At 42.6% G+C, this 24,774-nt stretch overlaps 1 protein-coding gene across 1 annotated transcript in view; it reads right to left on the reverse strand.

Annotated features, from left to right (window-relative positions):
• Nucleotides 1–24,774, reverse strand: part of LOC136432035 (TALPID3 protein-like) — a 148,396-nt gene that overhangs the window by 17,637 nt on the left and 105,985 nt on the right. The window contains exons 10-12 of the mRNA XM_066423052.1: nt 7,506–7,599; nt 6,909–6,950; nt 5,063–5,155 (exon numbers count right to left, since the gene is read on the reverse strand). Of these exons, the coding sequence (XP_066279149.1) occupies nt 5,063–5,155; nt 6,909–6,950; nt 7,506–7,599 (229 nt within the window). The remainder of the gene's footprint in view (nt 1–5,062; nt 5,156–6,908; nt 6,951–7,505; nt 7,600–24,774) is intronic.

The raw sequence follows: 24,774 nt of genomic DNA on the forward strand, positions 1-24,774 counted from the left end.
ATCTGGTAGGACAGTGAACTGTTACATGAAGGTTTGCTGGAAGCAATGGATATGACTCTGTTCGGGCGTTGAAGAAAACTTGTGTGGGAGTCATCCCGAGGGCAACATGGTAAGGAGTGAGAAGTGCAAAGTGAAAGTGATCTCGAACCAGTTTGGCTCACTGAAGAGCTATTCTTCCCAGTTGTGACGGATGTTATATGTACAGTACATACAGGTTCATTGTACCAGGAAACTCTTGCTCTTTTCAACAAGCAGAAGGGACACTACATTGTTAAATCTTTCCAGAAATGTTGTTTCAAATGTCTACAAAACTTTCTTACTATACAAATTGAGGAATAAGAAGCAGAAAAGACAAATGCAAGACATGGCTTCAATCAGCGTAAGCTGTCATCTCTAAGATTTGTTTTTCTCTAAAAAATCTAAAGCCAGAAGTCTAACGAACAGCGCTGATGGCTTGTAACTTTTTTGATAGGTTGACCAGCTGAAATCTACTCGGAGTTGGGGGAGAAACGTATCGCCTTGCTATACAGCCAACGTCCCCCAGGGATTGTTTTAAATTTGTAATGCAAGAAAATGGATGAAAACTCTCCCCCACAAGAGGTGTTAGAAGCCATCGGCCATCCATCCAGAGCCCCCCGCTTTAAGTGTCCATTACTCCTGTGCTGATTCACCGACCATCGCTGAGAAGGGATGAATCAGCCGGGCCACCCTGGGTGACAGACGGACTGTAGCGCCACATGAGGGTCTGCATGGGGGAGCCTGCTAAAGCTTAATGATAAAGCTAGGAGGGCAGGGAACGGGTATCTTGGAGGGACAGCAATGCTTATCCGTAAAGTCAGGAGGGCCAGTAAGGCTTAGCGGTAGTCCTACAGCCCCCCGCTTTAAGTGTCCATTTCTCCTGTGTTGATTCACCGACCATCGGTGGGAAGGTATGAATCAGCCGGGCCACCCTGGGTGACGGACGGACTGTAGTGCCACATGAGGGTCTGCATGGAGGGATGCTGCCAATGTTTAATGCTAAAGCTAGGAGGGCAGACAGCGCTTAACAGTAAATTCTGTATCTTCATCCGTACATAGCCCGTATAACGGACCTTCAAAGAAACACACCAGCTTTCAGTAGGTCCAGCGTTACATGTGACAGTAAAATTACTCGTCTTTGCGAAAGGTTTTGGGAACAAGTTCTTCGGGTTGTTCCATTGTATTTGTGGGGTGTCTGGCAAAGATTTAAATCTGCGAACTCCAACACGACCAGACACTCTTTTGGGACTTCTGGACAATCTGGCATTCGATGCTAAGCAAAACAAATGATTTGTCAATAACGCCGGCTACGCTTAACGATGAATTCAGGATAACAAATAATGTGTTACATGGAATTAGATTGACCATTCAGAATGGATTGTATGTTGAATTAGATTTAGAGTGGGTCTGCAACGATTAACAATGAATTAAAACAGCTCCTATTGAGTCAGTTAGTCAAGCTTGTCTAAATCTTGATGTTTCTGACTTATATTGATAGGGAGAAAAGATGCTGCTTCAGTCAGTGCTAAGTTCAGGGTCCAGAAGTTGTCTCGGTGGCCTTGTACTTAGCAAAACTCGTTTTAAACAAAAATCTCACGGAAAAAGTCATGTCGAATATGATATGGATAATTTGTCAATAAGGCTTGAATTCAGGATTATCATAACAAATAACATGCTACATAGAAATAAAGCAACCAATTACGCTTCACAAATGATCTACCGTCAACACTCAATGTTTAATCAGAGATGGCTGGCTATACGATTAACGAAGAATCAAAACAGCTCGGAAAAGGGCATGCAGACCCTTCCACATGTCACGCCCTCACTCCGCTACATCCTCACCTCCCGGCCAGATTGGGAGCAACGGAGGAGGCAAACAGCCTTATTACTCAGATGGGTACCTAGTGGCTGTCTTTAAGATGGATATTTTGAATTATGAGAGCAGGCCTGATCGGATTAATGACGAATCAAAACAGCTCACTGTCTCTCACTGAAAAAAAGGCATGCAGACCCTGCCTTCGCTACGTCCTCACCTCATGGCCAGATTTGGAGCAACGCTGACGTGGGATGTCCCAGATTCATGGAGCCGGGATGACAGTACCATGTGTCTGGCTCTGTGGCACGGCTGATGAGCTAACGTTGGGGTTTTCTGTCATATTGTATTGTGCCGAGATTTAGTCCCTGGCCCAGGGTTCTGCCCGGTCGCAAATTTCTTTTGCCATCTTCTGGCAAATCTATGGTCAACCATGTGATTTGACTTAATCTCAATCTTTTCTTTACATTGGAACTGACAGAACTTTTGTCTGGCATTAGCAACAACATTCTGGTCAAATGATGGAATGACCAAAGCTGGGCAGAAACCTGCTCTGGTGGGATGGACAGACGAATGGCATACCAGGAGGAAGGCATCTACCATATCTTCCTTCGCACCCATTAGTGGAGAAACAGTTGACATTAGAATATTCACCTATGATGTAGGTGAGGATTCTGGTAGCCTAAGTAACAGAATGGTAAGGGCTTCAAACAGGCATTAAGAAGTTTCAATTGATCCCCATTACAACAATGCATCCAAGAAATATTTGATTCCCATAATAATGCAGGATGTAAGGACCAAATTTCTAAATGGGGACAGGGTCAGACTATTCTGCAGAGAAGCGATCGTTGGATGAGTAGCCTGGATTCCAGACCCTCGATCTCGATAATATCTACCGTGTGGGGATGGATACGAGGCGAGGAAATTAGGATGGCATGATTTGCATCATGTGATTTAGTGACCTGCCAAACTGCCCAGGATGCCCCGTGGTAGAACGGACAGATGGATCTCTCACCTAGACAAAGAGAACTCTCCGGAAATAGTGTTGGAAAAGTGGCTTGTGGCAGGCCAGGATTTAGTTTTAACCCGAAACTGGCCTGTGTGCCTCAAGGTGGCACAGAGAGACAGACTGCACAGAATTATGTAGGAGCAGGACTGTTAGGAAAAATGGCTTGTGTTGGGCTAAGATTTAGACTAATCCCAAAACTGCCCTGTGTAACTAAAGGTGGCATGGACAGATTGCACCCATGGAGGAAGAAAACTCTCAAGACATAGAGTTGGAAAAGTGACTTGAGTAGGAAATGGCTTGTGCATGCATCATCTTAAATCTGCCCTGAATACCTGAAGGCGGGTCATACAGATTGAACACCTATATGAGAAAGACTATCAGTAAGTACTCTAGGTAAGTTGACTTGTATCAAGTCTCATTCTAAATCTTCCCTGTGTACCTTCAGGTGGTTTGGACATCTCATTGCACACATGTAGGAGGAGAACTCTTAGAAAAAAGAGTGAAGGAAAAGTGTCTTGTACCGGGCTAAGTCTATATCTCATTTCAAATTTGTGCACGTGTCAGGAAATAGTGTTGGAAAGTTGTCTCAGGACAAGGGTGGAAAGGGAAGGAGAGATGGATTGCATATCTGGAGGAAGAAGACTCTAAGGAGATAGTGGATGAAAGTTGACTTGTTTCAGGCCAAGATTTAGTCTAATCCAAAAACTGGTCTAAGTACCTCAGGGTGGGATGGACAGATCGATTTCATACCTGTAGGAAGAACATGATTTGCTGTGGGCTTATTTACAGTTTAGCCTACCTGAGGTGACTTGTATCAGGCCAAGATTTCGTCTCCTCCTGAATCTGGCCAGTGTACCTCTAGCAAGTTTATTATTATTAGGTGGTATGGACAGATGGATACAATACCTGGAGGACTGGATGAGTGGCCAAGGGTCTCTTTAGCCTAACCCGAGGTGGCTTGTATCAAGTTTTTGTCTCTTCCAAGACCTGGCCAGCGAGGCCTTGACGTATTATGGACAGAGGGATTTCAAACCTGGAGGACTGCATGAGTTAAACTTCATTGAGCCTAACCTGAGGTGACAAAGATAAAGTCTCATTCCAAAACTGGCCAGTGTGCCTTGAGGTGTTACAGACAGATCAATACAATACCTGGAGGACTGGATGAGTGGCCATGGGTTTCTTTAGCCTAACCGGAGGTGGCTTATATCAAGTTGCGATTTTCTCTCTTCCAAGGACTGGCCAGCGAGGCCTTGACGTGTTATGGACAGATGGATTAAATACCTGGAGGCCTGCATGAGTGGCTGTGGGAACATTTTAGCCTGACCTATGGCGACTTGTGTCGGGCTAAGATTTCGTCTCTTCCCAAATCTTTCCAGTGTACCTTCAGGTGGTACAGACTGAAGAATATTATACCTAGAGCCTCACTGGAGGACAGTATGAATAGCTGTGGGTTTGTCTAGCCTATCAGAGGTGACCTGTATCGGGTAAAGGTTTAGTCTCTTCCAAGAACTGGCCAGTCTAACTTGAGGTCACCGTGGTAGGAAGAGACGTATCTTACACTTACACAGCCTACCGCCAGACACACGTACGGCTCCGAATCTGACTTCCTTTAAGAGACTCTTGAAGTAACGGAAATGAACCAAATGAACGGACACGGACCATGAACCAGCTTTCGCCCTACTTTATGTTGTATGTTGTAGAAATTGTATATTGCTGTACCATAAACATGTAATGATTTATGTTGATAGAGTTATTAGGACTCAAATGACTGTGTACCTCTGTTATATTGTATCTGACCCTTACCTCTTCCCTCATGACCTCAATGAAAAGCGGCCTGCGTGCCGATTTGAGCTTATCATGAATAAACAAAGGTTCAAACAAACAAACAAACAAACAAAATCTCATGAAGTTTGTATGAATTAGTTTGTTTGTTCAGCTCACCTGAGGTGATGTAGTGGCCAGGTAACTCACCTGAGGTGATGCAGTGGTCCTGTATGGCATTATGAGTTAGTTAGCTCACCTGAGGTGATATGTAGTGGCCAGGTAACTCACCTGATTTGATATGTAGTGGCCAGGTACATGTATGGATGTATGAGTGAGTTAGCTCACCTGAGATGATGTAGTGGCCAGGTAAGTCACCTGAGGTGATATGTAGCGGCCAGGTAACTCACCTGAGGTGATATGTAGTGGCCAGGTATGGATGTATGAGTGAGTTAGCTCACCTGAGGTGATGTAGGTGCCAGGTATGGCTCGATGGGAGCGGGTTGTCCCAGGGCAGCTCGCCGGCGGGCGGCCAGTCTGTCACGCTCAGCCTCCTGGGGAAGGGAGGGAAATAACCTTAAGGTTACCATGATTCATGCAATGATCTATGGCGAGGTCAGGTAGTAATACATCCATAAATACACTGTACATGTACTTTAATTGGGTTGGCAAGTCACTGAATAAAAAGACTCTTCGTACACAACCTGTCAAGTGTTTTATTCAACTGATGTTTCGGCTACCGTCGGTCACCTTCCTCAAGGCAATTATTACTGGTTCACTACATGACTATAGCTGCAGTGCAAAGTGAACCAGTCAGAATTGCCCTGAGGAAGGTGACAGACAGTTACCAAAACAGTATATAGTGGTGTCTGTTTTTCTTTATTTCCCTTCCCCTTAATATATTCAATACTTATAGCACAGCATGTCCCATTTGATAGAAGATGTGAATGAGGTACATGTAAAGAGAGAAACACAACTAGAAGTGACATTAATATCAAATGCTTTCAAAACGTGCAAAACCCTCAAAATCCTTATCTTCAGCTGGATATCCTTTGGATACTGTCAGTGCCACCAGTAAATCTGCTTGGAGATTACCAGACCCGACATCTGCTTGGAGCAAGAACCAACTAGAGCGCAGCGTGTCACGCATGTAACGTCTCAGAAAACGGCCGTTATGCAAACGACAGAACACATTAATTACTTTGCGCCCCCCACACCAGGTGCGGAGTTCCGGCTATCGGCCATGAAAATCGGCCCGTCCATTTTTCAGCGGCCATCCTCGAGCGTTTATGTCACCGATGGATGGGGTGCAGCACCCATTCACAGTTTTAATGGACCCATCATCAATATAACCTTAAGCGCGGCGTCCCATTTTACAGTATCATCTGATCTCCGGGGCTAATCCCTCCGGTTTAGCCATTAATTAAGCGAGCGAGGCCCGCCGGACATTTTATTATTTTTCAATGGCCCATAACTACAGGAGTGCCCATGTCCGAATCATTGCTAACGGTAATGCGGGCATCAATCCTACAGGAAAGTCCTCATCAAAAAAAGCAATCGGAGTAGAACACTTACAGAGTGATCTGGTTGTAATAATATCAAGGGGACGATAAGGCAATGGCTTCGGGAAATGAAAAGGGTTTTAAGTGAAAGTTATCAAGTTTATGAATGTTTTTTTTAGACCTACATGTAGCAGGATTTAGCGTGGTGAAGCAGCTACTTGTGCACATGACAACTGTGATCAAAGTAAAAGTGATCTCAAACTACAATGTAGTTTAGTTCACTGAAGACAGACGCTATGTCAGTTTTTAGTCAGGATCATTTCACCGGGGAAATTTTTCCTAGCTCTTTTCGACAAGTACAATGAACAGAGGACCACGGCTTAAAGTAACATCCCGTCCTAAGGACAGCAACCCTTGTTGTCACAAGCGATGTAGGAAAAATTTACCTAGTCCAGGTGATTTTAACCTTCTCCCTGCTGCTAGACCCCAGAACCAATATAAATTTGACAGAAGGTTAAGGTTGCATGCACCTGCATAGGTATGCAGAAAAAAGTACTGTAAATGCAGAAATGTTCACGGTGATTTCATATTCGTGGTTTTTGCAGCGACCATTTCATTGCAAACTTAAAACCACCGCAAACATTTTTTGTCCAGTACTGTAGCAGTATGTTACAATAGCACTGCCGCAAACTTAACACCACCGCGAATGCTTCATTTTTGCCTTAGGGCGAAATAAAAAGCATGCAAACTTAACTGCATTTACAGGATTCCAAGACGAGATTATGAATGTAGACAGCTTAATTACCTCATGAAGGTGTTTCATGTCGTACTTCCATCTCTCAGCATCCTGCAGGGGAAAGAGAGGAGCAAAGGTGGTTTAGTGACTGGCACACAGATGAAAGGAAGTAAATGTACGGCATTTAATCCATGATTGCACGATTACTGATTATTCCCTGCATGTTACACCGAGGTGTAACTACTGATAAGGCCATAACAATTTGATTTCTTGGTTTTCGAAGTAAAAAGATAATAAATTCTATATTGGAAAATCAACATGAAAACAGAGACTGAGGGGCATTAGTCTGTACCTTGGTGCACACAGTCTCAGAGTTAAGTGAACAGATTCAGTTACAAGTTTTCCACCCAGCCCTCTGTTTTCATAAAAATGATAAAAAAACAAAAATCGATGTGCAGTAAGTAAAGTCAGCCTACATTGAATAGATGCTTAGCAGTACATTTGTACTATGCACTTTAATTTGTGACAAGGCAATTATCTAAAAAAGTACAAGGTAAAAGAAGTGCAGAAAGAAAGGAAAACAAGCTGAAATTGAACCGAGTATTTCAAAAGTGAGGGAAAAAGACCTCCATGAAATTTTGGTTGAAGACCAAAGTTAGGACTCACGTGGACGTATCCCTTCATCTGTGTGCGCATGGAGCTGAGGTCTGTGAGCAGCCTGTCTGCCTGCCGCAGAGCCGGGCTGATGGTGGGGGCCGGTCTGTAAAACATGGAAACAAAACTGTTAATAACCTGAACACCTCAACCGCATCAATGTACAATCATAATTACAAATGTGGTATCGTTGTACAGAGCAATGAATGATTATGTTATAAGCTTTCCAATGATATGATGCAATACAAAGTAACAACAGAGATATGATGGACAAAAATCAAGTCTCCCAACTTTTTGTGTTGGGTTTAGTTGACTAAACATTGACTCTCAGGCAGAAAGATTGACTCTCTCATAAATAGTACGAGGCACAAGAGTTGAAATGGCATCAGTCACAAGCCAAAACTGTGCATTCAGTGATACAAACATGTGAGATTGTCTCTCTTATATACAGTACCCTGGAGTAAGGACAGGGAAGAAATACCAACAGAAAACTGCATTGGGTATGTGTACCAGGCTGAGTAAAAAGTTTTAAATGGGATCTTTGCAGCTCCTGCTGTCTTACTAGGTGAAGGGTGATTGTGCTACGGAGCAAGACAGTTGCTGAAGATCTGTCCCACGTATCAAAAGAAAATGAAGTGGTGTGTGTGACAGGTTGAATAAGATGTTTTACACGGGAACTATGCTGCCTTTACCAAAGAGTAACTGCATTGCCGAGTACATCAGTTGGCTGTGGATCAGTCCCAGGTATTATCAGAAGACTGTATTGGTGAGTTTGACAGGCTAAACAAAAAGTTCTAAATGGCAACGATGCTGTCTTACTGAGTGAAGGGTGATTGCGGTGAGGACATATCAGTTGGCTGAGGATCAGTCCCAGGTATCAACAGAAAATGCATTCATTTTTGGAGTTTGTGACAAACTGAATAGAACGTTCTTCACAGGAATTATGCGGCTCCTGCTGTCTAACTGGGTGAAGGGTCATTGCAGTGTTGAGCATGTTGTTTGGCTGTGGATCAGTCCCACGACTGTATTGTTGCTTCTCAGGTGTTTTTGATGGCACCATGGTTGAATAAAAAGTTCTAAACAGTCTTACTGGGTGAAGATTGCAGTGCAGAGCATGTTGGTTGCCAGAGGCTGTATTGTATGTTTCTCAGGTGGTTTTGATAGCAGCACAGAGGCAAGGGAAACACTGCTTCAAAAACAGATTGCATCCTTGTGCAACATTTGTTCTTGGCATTCACCTCATAGAGTCTATGATAAAGCAGGACATTGAATATAGAGTTGCTTTGAATGTGTCATTTTCTTGGTCCTGGTTAGTTTCCTGGTTAGTTTTTGTCATATCTTCACTCACTTTCTCCGTCTTTAGTTTTTTCACTGGTCCCCTTACCATACCATCAAAGACAATCATACAAAGTTGAGTCACAAATCCATCTGAAGATTACCCTTAAAATCTTCTCCCCCCACACATTGGTTGGTGGATTGTAGCCTGGAGAAGCCTGGCCAGTCAAGAAAATTTTCAACCCAACATCTGGCTGCTTATAAAGAGAAGGCAGTGTGAATGGGGAAGATTACTTGGGAATATACAAATAGAGCTTTTGGGGTAAGAAATTATAATATTTTCTGGCAGGGCTTCTTTGATAGTCACTGCCACTGTAAGAGAAACCCTGCCAGTCTGGCGAAAACATATCAACTTGTTGCTACCATGGCAAGTACTGAAGGAGTTTTATCATTCTAGATAGTTTTAAACATGGCCTCCAGCTAGATGTGCAATGGTTAGGTGTGACAATTCCTTCAGTATAATATAACCTAATGCCTTCAATATAATATAACTAATTGCGTGCTGCGTGCCTGCAAAGCTGGTATATTATGCCAAAGGGCGGTTATACCGACTACACACTCAGATACATTACAACTTTCTACCCAACATCTGCTTGGAGTACGGCAGCCTGCCTGTGGGAGGCGATTAGATGAGGGATTGCTATTGACAGGAGCAGCTCGACCACATCATGTGCTTTACGAGCTACATCACCGGTATTAAGACCGGCGCTGGGTGATGGAGGGCGCGCGGTAATGTCGCCGGACGTCCATCCAATAACAGATGACGGTTCGGCTACAACATTCCGCCCAGCCGAACTGACAGGCACAGACAATCGTTTATCCTGAGAACTCTTAAAATTCATGAAGCAGTAAGAGTTGTAAAAGAATACTACAGACTTTCATGATTCTTACCTCTGCAAGAGTACTAATATTTTAGATTCTCCATACTTCATATTTTAATGTATACTGACAACGACTTTAGATTATTAGTGGATTCGAAACCATATTATGTGTAACCGTGTCAATCTTAACCTTCTCCCTGCTGCCTAACTCTGTAACCACTTATTGTTTCTAAAGGGAATTGGGTGCCAAATGGCTAATTCAGAGTGCTAAAGGTTAACAGTCAATTTGTGATATGATGTTGAAATGTTACATATACATGTAGTACTGTACATGTAAATCACAACGCAATTCAGGCTGTTTCATTAGCCTGCAATGTTGTGCAATAAACAAAGTTAAAAATGAAACAGGGACGCTTTTGCCAGTCGCATATGCTGGGCGTTTTAAGAGGGGTGACGTCTATTTATAGCCCCCTAACGCGGCAGATCGCAGCGCGGCCGAGCGTGTCTGATGGGTACTTCAGCGTTAGTGCCGTCTCCGAACCCCCCGGTCGTAAACCGGTTGAACATTGATTGGATGGTCTTGTAATAATGGCCGACATCATTTAATGCGGTGATCAATGCTGGTTCCGCACTCAGCAGCCACCGAATTAGATTGAGCACTTCCCGCTGTTTAGAGCTGGCTGCAGATGTGGCGCTCGGCTATTCATAAGTCTGGGGACGGGATCGGCGCCTAACGCCCCATCAAAGCTGGATGGATTTTTTTTAAACGATGTCCATTTCGATGGATTGTTTAAAACTTTGTTGGGTCCTGTCCCACCCACATTGCAATGCTAGGTAAGGATGTTGCTGGTGTATTGCCATTTCTGCCAGGTGATTAAAGACCATGATACTTGTGCTATGAAATAATCCTATAGATTGATCTATAAATGTCAACTGTCAGCCTCAGTGTTCAACTGATAGCAGTGGTGTTCACATTGTTGATGGTCTGGCTAACTCACTGTGCTATTTATTTATCTATAGTTATGTTGTACTGTCAGGTAGTTAAAGACCATGATGATAAAATAACCCATCAAGTTGAGCTAAATGTAAGCTGTCAACCCTTGGTGTTCAAATGACAACCATATTGTTCAAATGGGTGGAGGCCAGCTAAAAGAAAGTGTACCCAGTAGATGTACTCTTGAAATGCCACATTCAGGATGCTTTCAGGGGCATTTCCCTATTTGCCAGGTGGTTAAAGACCATGATACCTGTACTACAAAATAACCCATCAAGCTGAGTGAAATGTAAACCGTCAGACATCAGCCCACAGTTTTCAACTGATAGCCATGGTGCTCATGTGCAGTCCAGTACAGGTAAACATGCCTATAGGGACCACTCAAGGGACTTATAAATAAAGAAAATGGTCACAGTAGGCAGGTGGTCACTATAGACAGGATTCTTAATGCTTGAGTCAATTGGGGAAATAAATTGAAATTGAAATTCTGAATGGCCAGGCGCTTGGTGGTCCTCATGCGGAGGTAGTCACAGGTTTGATCGTAGCAAGGAGGTTTCAACATCCTTGATTGTAACACAACCAGGGACACTCATTCAATCTCGAATCCACGGACATCCTAGATCGTGAAGAACGATGGTTCGAACGCGGAATTAGAGAAGCAATATATGAGAGGATGTACAACCCCGCCCTCAACAGGAAAGGAGGTCTACGCGTTCAACTTTCAGGCACCTGGGATAATGCACTGCCCACCATCCCCCACCCCCGGACAAGCAACATTTAGTTACTGTACTAGAACAACAGTAGCTAATTGAACTATTGGCATAAACTTTGTCTTGAATTAATCTTCTTTTTAAAGACTACTTCAAGACATCCTAAATTGTCTTTACCTCATTAACATATCTATTCAGAGTTTTGGTATAAAACCTGGTGTTCTCAGTCCTATCGTTAGTCACTGACGAAAGACCGTGGATACTGTCTGAAACGTCTGACTGTTTCAAAATCTTATCCAGTTGCTTGAGTAATTATTTTTGGCGTATCTTATTACCTGGATGTCTAACCTTCATCAACGTATCATTGATTGTAGTTAGCCTTCAAGACACTTGTGGTGTTCACAAAATTGGGTGCAGGCATGGCTAAGACACCATATGGAGTGGTCACTCTTTAAGACACTTTGCCATGCGATGATGTTGTCAGGGGGTACATGTATCTCCCTATCTATATATATCAGGTGGTTAAGCAAGCGAGCCTGTGGCTGACTTCACCTTTTAGTGTTCCCTCTTGAACTGAAACTGATAGTAGTGGTGTTCGCATAGGTGGAGGCATGGCTGAGACACTCCAAGATATTAATACTCTTCAAGACATTTCTGAAATGCCAGGTAAAGATGTTGTCAGAGAGTATGTCCCTATCCATCAGGTGGTTAAGCAAGCGTGTCCTCTTCACATCTGTGTTCCCTCTTCAACTGACAGCAGTGAAGTTCACATGGCTACAGACAGGGTGGGAAAAATAATCCTAGGGACCACCACAATGAAGACTCAGGTGGTCCTTAGGCAGAGGTGGTCATCACTAGAACAAGTTTTGAAATGGCAGGTAATGATGTTGTCAGGGAATATATCCCTATCCGTCAGGTGGTAAAGCAAGCATGTCCGTGGCTGGCTTCACCTTTTAGTGACCTTTTAGTGTTCCCTCTTCAACTGAAACTGATAGAAGTGGTGTCGCATAGGTGGAGGCATGGCTGAGACACTGTGCCAAGATATTTACTCTTCAAGACACTTTTGAAGTGTCAGGTAATGATATTGATGTTGTCAGGGGATATCATCTCCCAATCCGTCAGGTGGTTAAGCCAGCATGCAGGCGGCCCCGTCACCTTTGTGTTCCCCTGCCCCTGGGGAGGGATTGTCTCACTTGGCCGGCCTGACCCGCTTTTGTTCCGTCACACGAGGTCACTCCATCCATCTCCCCTCCTCCCTCTGTCTGCTGCTGCCTCGGTCCATCGCTGGTCGGGTAGATGGCTCCTGCCTAATGATGATGGCATGGATATAACCCAGTCTTTTGTGTAAGGGGCAATGTGTCGAAACCTCTGACAGAAGTGGTCAGTATTTGACGTGAAGATGTTATTGATGACAATAGTAATGAAGATGTTTGTGTCGAGACAAGACTGGATTGACGTGGACTGAGATGTCATTCTACTTACCATCTTATGTATTCATACATTTGCATTTTCCAAGAAATGAAACGACATGCTTTGAAACATGCAATCTAGAACTGATGTCATCAGATATAACCAACCCTGAGCCTTTGTGTTTGGCTCAATGAGCCGAAACCTCTGCCAGAAGTATTGGTCAGTATTTGTTCTGAGACAATATCAATGAAGATGTTTGTCTCAAGACAAGTCTAGATTGATATGGACTGAGATGTTAGCCTAGTTAGCATTATACTCTCTATCTTAACATTTAAACTTTTGCATTTTCCAAGAAACGAAACTATGCCATCTAGAACTGATCAATGATATCAGATACAACCCAGTCTTTTATGTTGGGCTCAATGAGCCGAAGCCTCTGACAGAGGCAGTGGTCAGTATTTGGCATGAGACAATCTTGATGGAGATGTTTGTCCTGAGACAAGACCAGATTGATGTCAGCCTGACCATTATACCTCCTGCATATTTTGACATTACGCACTTAGTAATAAATACATATTTTCAATGAAATGAAACGCCTTTTTTGCAAATATGTCATCTAGAAATGATTGATGATATCATCTACAACCCAGTCTTTTGTGTTGGGGGCAATGTGCCGAAGCCTCTGACAGAAGCAGTGGTCAGTATTTGACATGAGACAATCTTGATGAAGACGTTTGTCCGGAGACAAGACTGGATTGATATGGACTGAGATGTCAGCCTAATCACCATAATTATACCTCGTATTCTGACATTCATACTTTTGAGTTTGCCAAGAAAAGAAATGAAACAACATGATTTGCAAACATGCAATCTTAAGAACTGATGATATCAGATACATCCCAGTCTTTTGTGTTGGAGGCAATGAGCCGCAGCCTCTGTCAGGACCAGTGGTCAAGACTGGATTGATGTGTACTGAGATGCAGATGCATCTACATGAGGGCAGCTATCTAAATGAGACCAAGGAAACATGATCAGACAGGTCTATAAACACTTTACCTGGTATTCTGACCTTCAGCACTTACATGCAGGCCAATCTAAGAAAATGAACTATATGTTTTGCAAACTTGCCATCTATATCTAATGACATGACATACATGTCAGGAACAAGTGAAAGTGAAAAAGTGAAAGTAAAAAGCCTTTTGTGTGTGGGCAATGGGCTGAAACATCTGACAGTAGTAGTGGTCAGTATTTGTCATGAGACAATGAAGATGTCTGCTCAGGGACAAGTCTAGATTGATGTGGACTGAGACACCATAGGTATCTGTGTTGTACAGAAATGCAACTTATCAGGAAACAGCGCATAAATGAAAAAAAATCATACAAAAAGAAACCGGTAGGAGTCTGTAACTGAGGTTAGCTTGTGTGGTACTTTGCCACTGATCAGGTTCTGTGGTTCGCTAACCAACGATCTGACTTTTACCTTCTCACCTGCTGTAACTTGTCCTGGATGATTATAAGCAGCAAAATGCTCAACTATCCATTCTTTGTATGAAAGCTGAAAAACTGAAAACAACCCTACATCTAAGATCTGCTATCAAGCAAGCTGGCCTTGGTGCTGAATGGACTATCCGGTAGGTTTGGTTTCATTCTTCAGTGATTCCAGCAAGAAGGCTGCAGAGGTTGGTGGAGAAGCTTGTGACCTTTTTATCATATATGGCCCATTTTCTGTTGGTCATATGATAAGAAGATCACAATGTTCTCCACCAACCTCTGCTTGGAGAGTACTGGCGGGGGCAGGGTGCATGATGACCCCGTGTGACCTGGCCACGAGTGGGATCAGGTGGGATAGACCGCTTCATCCCCCGCTGTTGTAAAAGGCGAAATCAGCGTGCCGTGGGGACGACTGCCCAAATTACGGCGTCCATTTATCCTGATTGTGTGTAAGCCATCATCCCTTGGAGGAGATGGAAATGGATAGGACATGTGCTGAGAGAAGATACAAATGACATACTGTAAATTGTTTGTGGTGGATTTATGTTTGTGGTTTTCGCTATAAGCTCTTCACTGCAAACTTCAAGGCGAAAATGTTTGATCTGTCTTTTACTCGCCTATCCCCTTGTCTAAAGCACTATGTACTGTACACTGAACACTATTGTGATGTATTGGTGGCACCTGCTATGGTGAATACACACATTATTAGGGCGCAATTGAAAATAGACCTGATCTTCAAGCATGTTTCAACCAGGAACTTGAAACTACCGCATACACTCAATTTTCTACGAGAAATAAAATCCCTGCAAACTTAAAGCCATTTATAATAACAAGAGCAGCACTACACTGGACACCAGTAGGGAAGAGAAAACAATGGCGACCGAACACAACCTGGCGAAAAACAGTGGCAAAAGAGTTGGAAAGTTTCAACCACACATGGGACAGCATCCAGAGTTCAGCGCAGGACAAATCAGGGATGAACTTGGACAGCTCTAATTGCTGCAATACATGACAGGACTGTCATTAAGGGCAGTGTTACCCTAATTGCACATTACTGGATGCTGTGGCCAAATGCAACACGCATGCTAAAAGCCGTTTAGACTGCTTACTGTTAAGTGGGTGTCTGAGGCAAATGCTACAACTTAAAAATAAAGACTGCAAAAACGAACATTTGTGGTAGAAGTGTTCCAGCATTGATGGTGACCGTTTGTCATATTATACATGTATGATAATTATATAGCACATTCAACAGCTGAAAAAGCATTTATTTTACTGACCATCAGAATTCAGGCCATTCTCATTCAAACATTTAGAACATCAGAAAAAATTGTGCTGCATAAGAATCCAGTCTATAGTGACCACCTGTCTGCATAGACCAGATTTTATCGGTCCCCTGAGCGGCCTTCTTGGGCAGTTTTTGCTATTCAGTTTAATTGGTGTATCTATTGTAATGATTGCAGAAGACGTCATGAAAGTTTTGTACTTCTGTTGTTGTCAGTCAGTAAAGCTCTCTTTAGCATGCTCTGATCTGTCTGATGTAGAGTCACAAGCCCGAGGGAACAGTGGAACACCCCTGTTGACGCACCAGTGGTGGTACACCTGACAGCGTATCAGTTCCATCGTGGATAAGCACAGTTCCGTCACTGTCATTGACAGATCACCTGCACCGAGGTGGCGGCGGAAGGCGGTGGCGCAGGTAATGAATGAAACATTTGTGCCGACTTGGGAGACAAACGTTGATACGATGTTAGATGTAACATCTACTAACATAATTCCACCAGGGTACATACATGTAATTCTGTCACCCTGAAAAGATACATCCAAACAGATCTCCAACCCAACGTCTCCCAGTATAATGCACTCCTGTATATTTAAACTGTGTATACCTGGTGGGTGCTGCACTAGAGATCTCTCAAACACACTGTTTTGAAAAGTGGCATATTTATGTAACCTGGCGGATTAATATTAATGGAGGATAACCCTCAGGAACTGTTCTAAGGGCTTCACAAATGTCCATTTATAAAGTTGTTAGGGGAGTAATTTCTGGAGATTACAATGTACATTGCTTCATTCAAGTTAAGGTTGTGACTTTTTTGGAGGAGGTCCTCACCTAGCTCAACCCTCCTATCCATCTATCCATAAAGGACCATAAAATAGAACTTTATTGCACAACAATCAGGTAGTGTATGGCAACAAGTATCAATCATAGTACAAAATAGTAACAAAATAGGGGTATAGAATAAAACTTAACATTGTAATAACTAAAGCAATAAGGGCTAGCATAAGTCTTTGATATAGTGTTACAATATGATAAAATCAATCTACAGATATGACACAAACCAGAAACCAGTGACCCGTTGCAGTGAAAGACTCGTATTCTGATTTTTATGATCTTTATCTGCTAAAACTACATTACTGGTGTGGGATGACCTTGGGATGAACTTGTACTTGAACTCTAATGTATCTGTTTAGCATCCTATTGAAACACATGCACTAGATTGTAAGCCACATAGATTGGTTAATATGAGTTATGAACTTAACCTTTAGCACACTGAAGTAGCCATTTAGCACCCAATTCCCTATTGGTTACAGAGTTAGGCAGCAGGGAGAAGGTTAAACCTAACGGTGCATGTACCGTAGGCCAAGCCAATGACAATGTAGCCATGCAGGTTTCTTGAGGAAATTCAAAATAAGAAAAAAAGTACATAAATGTTAACCGTAACTAATACTAGGTGTTTCATATGATGATCCTTGACAGTTATACAAGTCTCTTGTGACTTGTCAGTCTTTACAACATATAATATTATGACAATATCTATTGTTACCTTATCTGGGCCTGAATAGCCACATACGGCAACATGATAGATACTGTCTATTCTCCTAAACCTCCAATAATTGTACTGTCATATACAAAGACTTAGTACAGTTATTGGAGGGAACACGTAGTGTCTACCAGACCTCCCCATCAAATTGAAAAAAAGTTATACAAAATCAGCCCATTTAATAGGAATACTGCATAGGAGGACTAAGCTTGTCTTGGAGAACGTTTCATTCAACCGTTTGTTGGAAATAGTAAGTGTATGGGCCGTTAACAAATAAACTCCTGAGGCAAACCATTCAACCTATTTGGCCAATTTCTACTACATATTTTTCCACCAGAGCACACTGAGTCTGGAAGAGACTACAGCACACATTTTACCAATAAGTAGGTTATTAACTCATCCATCATTCTTACAAAGCTGCACAATCAAAGTTGAACAACGCTAAGTACTGTGGGTGGGTGGCTCTCTTGGGAACGTCGCGATCCAGATTTCTTACAAAAGCCATTTCCCCCCCCATGATCAGTATCTAACTCTGCCCAGTCATTCTTCTGCCCATGTTTGTAGTGTCCCTGCCTCCCCTTCAGGGAGATGGACCAGTTGTGTGTGGTTGCCATGGTAACTGCACTGTTGCCATGGCCACTATACACTGTTGCCATGGCTACGCAGCTGAGAGAGTCTGCTGTCAGCTAGCCCGGCCATTTACATGTAAATTAACGACCTCATCCATCAGACAAGGCTGGTAGGACAGAGGTGGCTCTCTAACCACTTGACACTACTCTCCAAGCAGAGGCTGAATGGGCAGATCATCACCGTTTTATCATATGCCGAAAAAAACGGCATATGATAAAACGGTGACAATCTGCCCATTCAACCTCTGCTTGGAGAGTAACTTGACACACCGAACCACCATGGACACTTACCCCTGTTTATTTCAGCAGCTACCTATGGTACATATTCAAGCTATCATGCTAGCCTTGGGATCAATTCTAATTATTCCTTCCCATACTCTCAAGTAGTCTCCACCATACTGTAATTTTTGAAATTTTCGGGGTGGTTTTACATAATATGCATGTTCACATCCGAAAATAGTTTCATCAGGTTGGTAGAACATACTCTTAGGATATTTGGAGTTTCTTTTAACACTCACACAGAGTTAAAAGAAACTCCAAATATCCTGCATGTTCACAGTTTTCGTGGTAACTGCATCATTGGGAAGCACTATTGCAAAATAAAAGTCGCCATGAAAACTCCTGCGAAATTAAATCGCTGCAAACTTAGAATATTTCAGCACTATGCTGATAAAAACACTGTAGTTGAGTATGATATAATCTACATTCAACGTATCATACCAGCTCTGGTACTATATCATAGTGCATGGCACCAAGCAAAGGATGAAGTATTCTCAGACTAATAACTTTCATCAGATGGGAACAAGTTAACACATATCCCAGGGAATGATGGCTGTGGAGGATTGGAACCCGTCCAACCCAAGTAAAACTTATCATCATTATCATCATCACCCCGGAATAATGTTTCCCACACTGCCTGCCTGTGGGAGCTCAACTTCACCCCTTCGTCATGTTTGAAGCATGATGGATCGATCTGAGGGAGATACCATTTTCCACAGACTCATTTATAAGCACCCCGACTGGGATTAGTGTGGTGGCTTGCGCGGTGATGTTTGACTGTCTGCCAAGTAAAGATTTCCCCCGCATCAGGACCGCTCCTCTTCAAATATGTCAAGGCTGTTCAACAGACTATCAGTCGTCTTCATCACGACGTGGGGGGTAGCTTATGCCGAGATGTTTGACTGCCAGAAAACAGAAGTTCAGCTCCGGCGGGTTTTTGATGTCGTGTTTTTAGGAGTTGTGTTGAGCTTTCTTTCTTGTCCCATTTTTGTTATGTCGCCAAGCCACATAAAAAAAAATGGACAAAAAAACAGCCAGAGCCGAACCTCTGCTTGGAGAGTAGCTAAAGTGGGTATCTCACTGGACTACGACCTGTTGGCGACAAAAAACGGTGACGACTTGTGCAAATTTTCTACAAATTGTCCCTTGCGGTCACATTGACGTGCGGCGCATTTGTGAATGAAGCCCTGCTGAGCAGGTTATTGGAAATCACAGTGATGCCACTGAATCAAAAACCAGTGTAAAGTGATTAAGATGGCAATCAAATAGAGATTGGCAGTAATAAAAGGATGTTCATTAATTATGATAGCCTCTACCAGGCCTCTCTAGTCTCACTGTATAGCGCAATCGCTGGGAAAATAGGCTTCACTGTATAGCGGACTACCTCTGGCATACTACTCACTCTATTTGGCCGATTTCTACTATTTTCCCAGCGATCGCGCGGAGCCTGGTAGATTGAGCTTCACTGTATAGCGGACTACCCCTGGCATACTATTCACTCTATTTGGTTGATTTCTACTATTTTCCCAGCGATCGCGCAGAGCCTGGTAGAGGCTATAATTATGAAACTTGGCGCTACCAAGGAGGTTTAAACCTCCTTGCCGCAACATAAGTAACATGAAATATATGCATAACCTTGAGAGTGACAGAAGTGACCAAAACGAAGTGCCAAAAAACAGATTTCACTTTATCATGTCTTTTGTACCATGTGTGTGTAATGGCAAATATCTATATTATTAATTAGAACAAACAAACCTTGAAGCTGACATATTACGTTTTACAGAATAATTGGCACCTTTTGACGGCTAATTGGGACCTAATGGTCGATATTGGAGTGTGGCTCGCATCTAATTTGCGTCCATTCTCTGCATTTTGTCCCTTGCAATTTTTTTTTTAATTTTCAAAAAAGGACCTCCACTCAGCCAAATGTTTAACAACTGGATATCTCTAAGTACATGCCGGAAGTCTAACAGACAACAGATCTATGATAGTGATAGCTAGGTCAAGGGCTTTTCAAACACTTTTGGATATTAACTCTCTATTTCTGATCATGATCAAGGCTGAGACTCTTTAAGGCACCCAGAGCATTTTATGAGGCTTAAAAACTGGAAACATTCTAGTTGCTGTAATCTTTATGAAATTGACATTTAATGCCACTTTTTACCATATTTGCGGGCGGATTTCTCATCAAAAGTTCCCAAAAGCGTCACAAGAATAAGTTACATGTTGATCTTTCAGTTTCACGTGCCCAGTGTAAATAGACCGATACCATAGCCCCACCCAACTCCGTCAAAACGTAGAAATGCAAAATTAAAACAAAAAAATTCAAATATTTGACGGACATGCAGTCACTCTCTCATTGGTCGAACCGCTAATTGTGATGGACAGTCAGGATTAGTCTATTAGGGCTTGGATTTTCCATCAGTTCTCACCACACAACGACATTGTATCTTTGCTCCTTTAATGTCGATATGTTATGGTATAGTGTTATTGAAATTTACTATGTGCAGGAATGACTAGAAATTTGAGTTTTTTAGTCAAGTTTTAAGCCTCATAAAATGCTCTGGATGCCTTTAAGAAAGGATTGAGAACAAATGAGTATGGGTGAACATTCTTCTTAACCTTCTCCCTGCTGCCTTACCCCGTAACCTATACAAATTAGGAGCCAAATTGTGATGATGGTTAAAATTGCTTCGGAAGGCTTAAACCAAAAAGTAAGTGGCACAAAAAATGACAGAAAAGTAAAAGGACACTACGGACAGAAGAAACGTTGACAGTGCACAACAAACTTTTTACTTAATATATACCCTTGTCTACATCTGACTTTTCTAATTCTTGAGATATCATCAAATGTCAGACACAGCTTTGAGCATAATAAAGATACCTGTAAGAGATATAGATAACAGCTATGATATGATGAAGATCTACAACTATCAGCAATACCCATGTTGAAACGCATCTTCTCTCACAAGATAATGATAATTTACAACCTAGACTAACTGCCGACTAGACAGATATCCAAACTGATACTCATCAAACAACCACCATAAAAATCAAACAATGAAAGTGATAATGTAATGGCCTGTTTGAAGCATGGTGACTAAATACTTGACGTCCCGCCCTTGTCAACAGAGTTAATTTTCTTAACTTAAAACAAAAGGCAACTTACAGTAACAAATCTTAAATGTCTGTCAGCAGCTGTTAGTGTTATATCCTGATGGAGAACCATTATCTACTCAGACATGCACCATGTCGAGAGGAGATTATCACGATGAAAATGAATTTCTGTGAATCTTGCAATATTTGAGGTGGATTCATTTTCACGGTGACATCTCCACAGTAAAATTATGATACCGCATTTCAACTGCATTACGAATTGTTTTAACTGTGAACTTCAAATACCACTAAAATCTCCTCTACTCTTAATCAAATTGCCAAGAAAACTAATGAATTTAAGGTAATGCAATGTCATACTTCAGGTGACTGCATTATGCAATCCTCCAGAGAAAACCCATTCCTCGTGTAACCATCTCATACCTGACAATGTCTCCTGCCTTGTAAATCAATAATGATCATGTAGCAACACACCTATCATAATTCACGTCATAGCTTAAGCGCCGCCGCGTTTAAGACTATTAATAGACATCAATTCCGAGCTCAACATGAAGAATGCACTTAATCTGCACCTAATTGATGTGACGGCAGTGCGTGGTTGTGAGACGATCGCGTTACGCCCTCCGTGCCTTACGTAAGGTGAGATAAAAGGCAGATCAGTCAGAACTAAACCGATGATCTCGCCATCATCAAATATCACCCGCACAATGGATGATTAGCGTGATGAAATTCATCTGCCTACTCGTTCATTAACTCATTAGCCCAGTACAATCCATATCCTTGCACACATTCACGTTTGCACCTCGAGGGAATAGAAAGATAAAGGTAGGAATCAAGGAACAGGAAGGAAGAAGATACAGAAAAAGATAGTCTCGAGGTATCAAATTTAATCAATATCAGGCCACACCAATTTAATTTCTTGGTGAACTGATTTTTAAAAAATTTTAGCACAAAGACATCATTAAAACAGAAGGCTGGGGTGAAAACTTGAACCTGACCCTGTTCACTCCCTGAAACTGTGTGCACCAAAGTACAAACTTTCCTCTGAGATTCTGTTTTCCTGTTGATTTTCCAATCTGACTAGCATTTTTCTTTTAAATTCTGTTAACCAAGAAAATAAAATGGTGTGGCCTAATGTGTCTTTTGAAAGGGTGAACATACTGTAACTGAATATACAGTTTTTTTGTTGTCCCTCTCCATTGCAAAATTTTTCATGGCAAATATTTTACAGTTTTTGTGCTACAGCCTTTGACCCCAGACTTAAAACCCATTGAAATTAAATCCCTGCGAAAATAGCTGTATTTACAATAAAATCATATAACATCTACTGTAACAAATCTAAATTTTTACCCTACGCAAAAAATACTCCTCCAATAAATTTTCCTTTGCGAAGCAATTGAAAGCCATGAGGATGCTTCTAATACATCAATCAGAAATACCAGTATCAGTTGTCCTTATCCCAGGTTCGAGAACAAAGTTGAACCGTCACCATCACATTGTTGTTACACAGTACTTTTTTCATGAAAACTTTCCATCACTACGGTTACTGTAGTTATGGCAGCATGAGACAACCACTCAGCGCTGTCTGCATCACAAAACGGAGACAGAACGCAGGTTGGTACATCAGGGTCGCTGCTTGACATATACAAACGTCAGTCCTGGCATGAGACGATGGATCGATGGGGGCTTTTCATAAACCATTCGGTTTCATCTTTTGTGTTGAACCGGCGGGCTGAGACAGGCATGATGGGCTTAATCATTGGCTGTGGCACCGTGACATCAGTGGGATGTCAGACACTTTGGCCCTTTACCAACTTATTGATTGGTTTACTTGATTCGATCATTGAACTCTAAAATACATGGCCAACCTGGCCCATAGCTCAGCTAAATCAGACCTAACACCCTGGTCAACTCGGCCCAACACCCTCACCCTAACCTTAACCCGAACCCTTAAGCCCTAGCTCTGGCCGAGTTGACTGGGTCGAGTTTGTACTTAAGTTAAGGGCTGAATCGTCCTGATCCCTCATCAGAGTATCATTCTCTGCTCATTCTGTTTCCTGCCAACCCAGCGGCGCATCATGTACAAACCATGAATAATAGATCTTTATGTCGATATCCCTACACGAGTGAAATGAATGTTCGGCACCGGGACAGTTTTTACTGGTTTCCTATACATTAATCTATTATTGCTCTGAGTGAAGTAGTGGTAGTGGTGCACGTAGTGTCCCATCTGATCAAGTACCTTGGAGTCTGTGAATAGTTTCTTTTGGTTCGTAGGTTCTTGGAAAAGATGTTGAAGTTGCAGAAAGATACTAGAGAATAGAAAAGTAGCAAGTCGACAAATTGATTCACCTGGGAGTATGATTGATAATTATTTCTCAGTTTTTAATATTCTTATAGTCCTGTGAAGCCAGTGGCATGGGCACAACTTGAAAAGAGCGGTATCGTCCTAATGGATACGTAGGGATGTAAAGCCCCGTGAACGGGGGAGCTTACTTAATGGGTGTTTGTCTTAAGCATCAAAGTTTGCCTTGGAAAAGAATTCATTTGACCAGTGATTATAGAAATAGTAAGTCCACGGTCATCTAACTCCTCTGGCAAAGCATCAAACCCCGTTAGGCCTATTTCTGCTATTTTTACGGTGACCTACAGAGTCTGGTAGAGACTAGAACTAACCAACCAAGCAGTGCACAGCTGACAACATGACCTCCTTAGTGAGTCACCTTGGCAGACTCTCACACATGTTACTGCCCGTCTGATTTCACCTTAAGCAGCGACATCAAGCATTGCAGGTGACTACATAACCTCAAAGCATTAGTCACCTTGGCAGAGGTAATAAAAGTAACGACACTTAAGAAGAAGAGTGTTCAGCAGAGATTCTCCCGCATGTTGCTGCCTGTCTGAGTTCACCTTCAGGGCCGACATGAGAGGATTAGCCAAGCTCCATCAGCACCTGTCTCCTTGGACCCAACCTTGTCACGCTTCTTCCCCGGATTCTCAGCTGCAGACAGGCAGGACTTAGGTAATAACACTTCTGAGACCTTCTCCCACCCCGGGGGAGACAGCGGAGTGGAACATCGCATGACAGCGTCACCATCACTCACGTTCCTCGCCCGCCCTTATCTCGGAATCCGGGCCGGATGACAAGATTAGCCGGGATGGCGAACATTACGCGAAGACGCAGCGTTTTGACGGGCTGTCGTGTTGCGACGTGAGCTCGACGGAGCGTGCTGTGTTGATGGGAAGCAGGTGGCGGCGTCTGTCAGGTGCTGCCCTTGCTCACAGGTGTTTTGCTGACAGGTGAGTCTTCGACAAGACGGGGAAGATGGAAGATGGGAAAGTCGTCGTCACGCCATTTCTGGGGAAGATTAAGGATGTAGGGAAACACGCCGTCTTGACAACATGATGGAGAAGGCCCATCTTAGGAGAGTCTATGCCACTCATGATTGATATGCAACAGAGCTGTCTGTCTGTAGAACTCATGTACATGCTGTTGTGATGTTCATGCACTGACAGTTGAATAGAAGTGGCACAGTACATGATAGATGCCTTCTATGTAAGAGTTTTCTTTTCAACAAAAGTGGATCAAAGAATTTCATTTTGGTGACGCCTCAATGGCTAGCCAAATGGTATTAGTATTGTTGTGTTTTTGTAACAGTATCAATTACATAATACT

This window comes from Branchiostoma lanceolatum, chromosome 4, assembly GCF_035083965.1.
Source record: "Branchiostoma lanceolatum isolate klBraLanc5 chromosome 4, klBraLanc5.hap2, whole genome shotgun sequence".
Taxonomy (NCBI): Eukaryota; Metazoa; Chordata; class Leptocardii; order Amphioxiformes; family Branchiostomatidae; genus Branchiostoma; species Branchiostoma lanceolatum.